Below are 8,078 nucleotides of genomic sequence, written 5' to 3'. Positions count from 1 at the left end.
TAGCCATTTTGTTAGCTGCACCACGAGGTTATGACCAAAACTTCACGGAAGCTCGCGGATTTCTCTTTAAATTGAGTTCTGGAGGGCTGTTGATGAATTCCTTGCAACCATGCCGTCGTCAAACCCCCTTCCATCTAAAGAGAACACTCTTTTCAAAAGGATATTGGTAAGACCTATATTTTGTGCCATTTCAGACACTGAAACCGTCGATTGTCAGCGTGCATTCCTGTGTGTGACTGTGCAGAACCCCGTAGAAATACACGGGGAAACGTGCGTAGACCTCTAGTCGAGTCGGGAGTCATCGCGCAATTGAGTGCAAATGGGTACACATGCATGCAATGATAAAGTTCGTACGTCAAACTTCGACAGATGAGAGTCAACTTGTAATGTGTCATAGTATTTGGGGATTCCATTTCTTAGCGTAAGCTATGTTCATTACGGGGTCTGCTTGGACCACCGATAGTATGCAATGCACAAATTTGTTAAATTCAGCAGTTCATGAGGTGATCCCTGACTTCTGAGTGAACAAGTCGTACAGCTACAGTGACAAGCCTAACGACAACGTAGGGGCAGTGATTTTCCGTTTCAAAAAATTGCCTTTTCCGTTTCAGAAAATCATGAATTCCGTTTCAACATAGTGAAAAAACGGAAATTCCGTTTTCCCATATGAATTGTACATACAAAAAATGCAAATTCCGTTTACATGTATTTGCATGCAAAAATGAACAAAAATTAAATGATTGCTATTTGAAGTTTGTGTACCTGTGTAATCGTGTACCGGTACCGTAGTTATGGGTAAACTCGGCCTAGCGGGTAAAGTTGGCCGCCAGCGCGCACAGTACATAAAATTGTACTGTGCGCACTGGCGGCTGACTTTACCCGCTAGCAACTGTTAGGCCGAGTTTACCCATAACTACGGTATACATTCATACATGTTATGCATAGTGTATACCTGATGATTTCCAACCTCTGTACCACACACCCATGAAGACAAATGAAATGAAACATCAGTATTACAATTGATTTATTTCGACTGTCAAAACATGCACAGGGCTCTCACTTAACTTTTTTCCTTGGTTGCCAGCCGGGCAACCTATAGAGTTTTTTAGATTGCCAAATGGCGGTTTAGGTTGCCACAGTGATAATGTTCGAAGAGTATTGCATAATATGTAAATCTGCAAGGTTAATTATGGCGATGATAAAGAGGGCTGTTTACACTGCTGTTTACACGACTGTTTACACTGCTGTCTACAAATAGGGTGTCTGATCGCGCACTGCCAACCTTCGGACAAAACGCGCCCCTATCTTACAACACGCAAGCCCCATAGAACACAATGGAGTCGCGCGCCTACGCTGTTTTGACCCCGCGTTTTGTGCTAAAAAATCGCATTTATTGCAAAATCCCCGGTCCATGCCGCTATCGAATCCTAACAAATTTGGTATCATATGAAAGAGGAAGTTTTGCTCCATAATCTGTCAAAGCGCTGGTACATGACTCCGACGATAAATTGGTGTAAATGTCGTTAGAATCACACCTATCTCGATATCTCGGCGTCTGTTTCGCTACTTGTACCAGCGTGTGGCATGCGAGTAGTTTAGGATGTGCTGAATCCGATGGTGAGGTCGGTTTTTCGCTAGCTCCACGTCTTGGACCGGGGATATTGCCTAGAAGATACCCCTTGCAATAACTTTTTGATCTCAGCGAACGTGTTAGGCGTGGCTTCGTATGCAACAACCATAGCAACGTCCGAGCAAATACGCTCATACATGTGTAAATCTACACGCATTCGCCGCCACATGGCGCGCATGCAGCTAGCTCGCGCGCTGTGTGTGTGTGTGTGTGTGTATCTCACGGACCTACACGTGTAGGTCAGCAGTGTGTCTACCGTCGCAAGGTAGCTACGTAGCTACATACAATGTACTGTAGTTCGCTAGATCGCTGTGTGTGTGTCTACTTACAAGTACGTGCGCGCGCGCACACCCGTGCCACTGAAAACAGACTGTGCTAGCTAGCTAGCTGTCACGTCGCTTCGCTTGCGATAGTTCTACAGCACTGAGTTCTATGGGGTTACGATTGCCCAGCATTCACAATGTGCATGTAAAAAAACACGCTCGTAAACCACCTGGCGCATCAGTTTCAACGTAGTCAAAGTACATGTTCTATTACTGGATTGATAATGATCATAACAGGCCTACAATGTATGAGTTAGCAATCCAAACGAATGACCATGTAGAGTAATATTTATTTTTTTTAATACTTCAATAGAAAAGTGCACTAACGATGCACGAGTTACAGTCTTTCTCGCGATCTTATGCAGCACAACAGATAGGCCTAGGCTACACAACGCACCATATCAGGCAAGTCAATTGTGAAGCGGTACCGCGGTGGAAGGTAGGTACAAATACCAATTTTTACGACTGAACTTCCAATCGCAAAAAAAGGGCAAGCAACGATTTTGGAAGCTATACTCTTCAGCCACGAATGGTGGTAAAGTGGCATTTATGGCTAAATAGCCATATAACATTTTCACATGAACTGCCATAGATCTCGACAGCATCGACGTGTTATGTAGTCGTCGCATTCAGTAGCCAGCTGTGTAGTATGTGTACACACGTACCTACGTACGTACGTAGTGTAGCGCATATAGCGCGTGTGTACAGTGTGTAGGTAGTACAATAATGCACTCAAATGCACGCTCGCTAGCTCGTCCACCGATGTTGGCTGGGCCGGAATGCATGCGCTACGTATTCATTCACAACGCTGAGCGCTGTATACGTACACACAACATGTATTATGACGACACGAGGGGGAGTGGCTTCTGCGCTGGTTACGCGTTTTAGCAATCCGCTGTACGCTCATTAACTGGTCGCTGGCGATCTGCACGCGAATGCTACTTATCGGCCTTGTTTGCAAACATGATTTGGACACATTTTCGTGCGTGCTCGTCAAAAAAAAGTTGTAATATTGCAGTGATTTGAAAGTTGAATTTCTCGAGATAGAATAATTATTTTGCCATGAAATTTGAAATATATGCTAATGACATATTTTTCTTTCATATGAAATAGTTTGTAATCCACCTTTTATAGAATTTCAAAAGTTGCAAAAATGCTACAGACACCCTACTACAAATTAGAAAAAAATATACAAAGTGAAATAAGTCTCTGAGTCTCAACTAGTGACTTTATGCTAGTCAAGTGTTTTTATTCCTTTAGAAGCTGCAAACAGAATACATGATAATCAGTTTAATAAGCAGTGTTGATAAAAACTTCAGCACTACAAGAACGATCAATCTACCTAAATCTTTCTTCAGTCAATACATTGTAATCCAGTTATTCATGCCGTGGGACAGTACATATTTGTGTATCACTATCAAAGCCTGGCCTGTAGTATCAACAACTATCATTATGTCCTCTTTCTTGACTTGCTAGTCAAGTGACTTACAGTGTACTACTGTCTAGTCAAGTCTTTTTATTCCTTTAGAAGCTGCAAACAGAATACATGATAATCAGTTTAATAAGCAGTGTTGATAAAAACTTCAGCACTACAAGAACGATCAATCTACCTAAATCTTTCTTCAGTCAATACATTGTAATCCAGTTATTCATGCCGTGGGACAGTACATATTTGTGTATCACTATCAAAGCCTGGCCTGTAGTATCAACAACTATCATTATGTCCTCTTTCTTGACTTGCTAGTCAAGTGACTTACAGTGTACTACTGTCTAGTCAAGTCTTTTTATTCCTTCAGAAGGTCTAAACAGATAAAAAATTTCAGCACTAAAGGAACAATCAATTTATCTTTCTTCAGTCAATAATCCAGACAAGAAACTAGCATTCATTTCACTCTGATCTTTTCCCATTCTGGCCTCGGTCCCCCCCCCCCCCCCCCCCAACCAACCAACCAACCAACCAAAAAAAAAAAAAAAAAAAAAAAAAAAAACCTGAGGAAAACACACACACATTGCAACACAACACAACAACACAACACAACTCTCCCCTACACCTTCCCGATTTCCGTGTTTCTGTCAGGTGAAACAACATGTTCAATTACAAGAATAAAACAACAGTAGATATTGATTGAAACTCAACACCCATTCATGCCAGCCAGGCCAGGCTGAAATGTAACTTGAAAGCACATTCCGACAGCTGGCTGGTTGGCAGAAGAATTTGCACGCGCGTGTCAATTTCTCGACTGGAGAGAGGGCCTGGGAATTCACAGCCCCTTTCCCTGTTCATCTCCAACACCCCAGACAGTTCATGACCTCCAAGAATGCGCCAGTACGCGCGGTTTCTTCTGTTGATTGGTCTCTCTCTCTCTCCACCCCACCCAGTCTGGCATGGCACCTTGGCATCGTGGGATTTTTCTTTTTTCTGCGTGAACTTGGAGTTCACTCTTACTCTCCTGAATCATGCGTTGTGCGCTGTGCTCTACACACGACACATACATGTGGAGCAGGCAGGCATAGCAAGTCACCACTCCACTCACCTGCTGACAGCTTACCGCGAGCAGAAAACAGACAGTTAGACAGTTTCTTCTGTTGCCGCTACGTTTACTGCCAAAATACTGGATTTATCATCACACATTATTCGGCGAGACACACATTGTGTTTTGGAATATAAATGGACTTTCTTCTATGGTTATGATTGTTGGTGTTGGATTGAGTAAGTGTTCGACAGTTATTGAAATCGTGACATCGCTAGATTTAATGCCGTTAGACATCGCTAGAACTTGCAACTAACACAACTTGGCTTAGAAACTCAGTTTCCGCAGTCTGTGAATATCGTGGACATGTAATAATGATTAATTCACAGCTTCTGTTGGATTTATTTTTACTTTTATGTGTTTTGTTTTGTTGAAAAGTGATTTTCCATGTGGAATATTTTTTCCGTTTCGAAAGGCCGTTTCCGCGTTTTCCGTCCGTTTTCCGCGATCGCGGAAAATCACTGTCCCTACTAATGTTACAGTGCACATGGTGCATGATCAGTGCAGGTTATTTTATTAATTCAGATATGGCTCCACCGTCAAACTGCGACCAGCCTGAATGTGTGTAAATTTAACATTAAGCATGTGGTGTCTCACACCTGGTGGTGTGGGACAAGAAATTTGATGTTCATATTTGAATTTTTTTTTTTTGTAATATGTAGAAGCTAGAGTAAAATACCCCGTTTGCGGCAGTTTAATGGTTTTTCCACACTGTAAACAAATCAGGCAAATTTTTTCAACCATTTCATTTATCAGAGACAAGCCAAGATTATTCATAAACGCTATTGTTATGATAAAGAATTTGACCAATGACAAACGCAATTTTCATGATTTACCAGGGCAAAACCCGGCACAATTTTCGCCGATATACGCCGTAGTAGCTCTGCTTGCGGCACGATGTACAATCCCTATGCAATACGCGCGCGTGCTCCGCGATCTTCAGCTGAACGCCTTCACATGTCTTGCGAACATTGCGTAAGTGGCAATTCCCATTAAGAAAGCACGTGAAAATAGCGGGCGCACATGCACTGGCTGCAAACAGGCATGGCAATTCTGGCGTTGTTGTTGATGTCTTTCTCGTCTTTTTCTCATTTTTTCGATGGTAACATCCACTTTCCGAAAAAAAATGGCAGCCCACATCGGCTCGCGAAAGTTCTATTTTACGTGAGGATATGTTTTCAAAATCCATGAACATCGGGAAAACGACAAAAAATCCAATTTCTTAGACCATTGTTCCTTAACTGTTATGTTAAGAAGTACCGAAAATAAAATTTTTGATGCGATATGTTGTCATTTAGGTTAGAAAATTTCACTTTTGTCGGAGATTGTGCCCATTTTATCGGTTGATTTTTGTTGATTGGTAGTGTGCTAGTATATGTGTAGTGTGCATGTACAGTGCAATGCTGTGTTTAGCTGTATATTACCGTGTATGTTGTACCTGCCGCGAACGGACGCACGGCTGCTTACTGCCGCAGTTACTCTAGATACTCTACAGTAATTTAAACAGCTGTAGTCTAGAGTAGAGTGCCCAAAATCTGAACTCGGTGACGCACTACGGTTTGACTGGCATATGCCATGTACATAGTTTGAGCAGTGCCTCGGTCAACATATAGCACAAGCGCAGATCCCCGACATGCATAATTCATGTCGCCCTAGCACGTAGAAAAATCCCCATAGAAAGCCACGAACAGATAGCCGGGCCGCTGATTGGCTGATAGCCCGGCCATCCGCTTCACCGCACTACGTGGTGTGCGAGATTCACTACTCCGTGTCAGTGGATCGGTGTGGTGTTCACAATGCATTGCACTCTACATACGTGCTTGCCGTCGTGTTATGTACATAGCGGTTATGGCGGCGAGCTCGACTGAAGAGCTCCTGACAGGGAATAATTTTCCAACTCAAATTTGATTATTTATGAAATGCTAATTTCACTATTTAAAGCTTAAATTTGCCATCGGGACAGAATTGGACGTACATGTAATTGAGGAGAGTGAGGTACCTCACCCTTTCATCCATAAGGACAGTGGTTAAGCATCTCCCACAGTGATCTTACGCTTCAGTCTGTCTTAGGGGGAGAACCTTCAAAGTAAAAAAAAATGTTATAAAACTTCTGGACAGTCTGATTTTTCTGTCTAAGCAGGTACTTATTGACAATAGCACCAGCTGAGGAAGATGTTTTGTGTTTTACCCTAACCCTAGTTCAAAGTACAAGTTGAAATTCTAATCTTGTAATTGGTCATTGGAAGTGGAACAGCAACTGATACTTGCTCTCATTATCTACACTCAGTCTACAATCGTTGCTACTGATCAAGAAAATCAAAATCAGGCGACAGTTTTCCTCAGTTAACTTTACTAAGAACTCGACTCCGGGCTATCAAGATGATAGGTTTTGATATTTCATTGTACATACACTTATGGTAAATTATTTTCATAGGTTTCCATTTTTCATTGATGCCAGTGCAATCATACTATGTTTCTTCTCAGTCTGTGACATGAGCAATGCTGAATGCATACAGAAATAGCATGATAGTAGTAGTACCCAGGTACTGAACTGCTACACTACACTTCACTACACTCTACACTAAATAGCTACACACATGTTCAACGTCTGCACTGCAGCTTCATCTTGAACAGTATACATGTGCATGGTCGTGGTGTGAGGTCCTGTAATACTTGTGGAGTTTTGCTTATTCTGTGTTTTTTTCTTCTATCACCCTTGAAGAGACAACAGATTTGATTATTTCTCTGTTTCTCCATTGTAAATCATTATGCCATAACTTACATGCGATGTACATGTAGAATTGCATTCATCATGATGGCAGTGAAGAAAACCATTGCAGTCAGCAGTAATTGCCAAATATGGTGAGTGGCAATTGAGTTTCACAGGTCAGCAATGCAGTGTCAAAAGAGAATAATGTGTAAAATGTGGCTTGTCATATCATAAAGCACTAGCAGATATATTCTCTGCCCTATCAACCCAAAAGCAACAACTTGTGTGTTTCATGATCCATTTTTTCTCTTTCTCTGATCTCCAGAAATGCTATGAGCAGAAGCAGTACAAGAATGGACTGAAATTTGCCAAGCAGATCCTGTCAAATGCCAAGTATGCCGAACATGGCGGTGAGTCTCTCCTTTCTTGAGTTTAGAATACTTTCCCTCAGTGGGTGTAAAAAACATCGTTTTGTGCTTGTTCTTGTCTGCCCTGTTTGCACTACAAACCTGATTTCATGTTCATGCTCAGAAAAAAAAACAACCAAAACAACTCAAATAACAAGATGCCCATCAGAGTACTGTATCAATGAGTATGAACTGAGGGTAATTAACTGATGAAACTTCTGAATATTTAACAAGGAAAGGTAGAATTCTTAAGTTAAGAGTTTGATATTTAGTCAGATGCAACATTTTTTCATCAGACATATACAAATTGTACACCAACGGGGGCAAAGTCCAAGGAAGATGATAAGATCAAATTTTAAGTTCATCATTTTGAAGTCATGATGAATGGTGACCAATAATTCAGGAAATTTTTTTAATTGACTTAAGCTGAGCCCACAATCATGATCAAGGGCTTCAGCAAATTCTGAGATTATTGTT

At 41.6% G+C, this 8,078-nt stretch overlaps 1 protein-coding gene across 1 annotated transcript in view; it reads left to right on the top strand.

Moving 5' to 3' along the window:
* Nucleotides 1-35: 35 nt before the first annotated feature.
* LOC139721569 (N-alpha-acetyltransferase 15, NatA auxiliary subunit-like) overlaps nt 36-8,078 on the top strand; it is a 32,469-nt gene continuing 24,426 nt past the window's right edge. The window contains exons 1-2 of the mRNA XM_071632902.1: nt 36-166; nt 7,520-7,604. Of these exons, the coding sequence (XP_071489003.1) occupies nt 110-166; nt 7,520-7,604 (142 nt within the window). The 5' untranslated portion in view covers nt 36-109. The remainder of the gene's footprint in view (nt 167-7,519; nt 7,605-8,078) is intronic.

Source organism: Diadema antillarum, unplaced genomic scaffold (genome assembly GCF_040938485.1).
Source record: "Diadema antillarum isolate AM-2024a unplaced genomic scaffold, OU_Dant_1.0 scf00000146, whole genome shotgun sequence".
NCBI classification, from domain to species: Eukaryota; Metazoa; Echinodermata; class Echinoidea; order Diadematoida; family Diadematidae; genus Diadema; species Diadema antillarum.
Note: the sequence above shows the minus strand (reverse complement) of the source record. Positions and strands in the feature narration are given on the sequence as shown.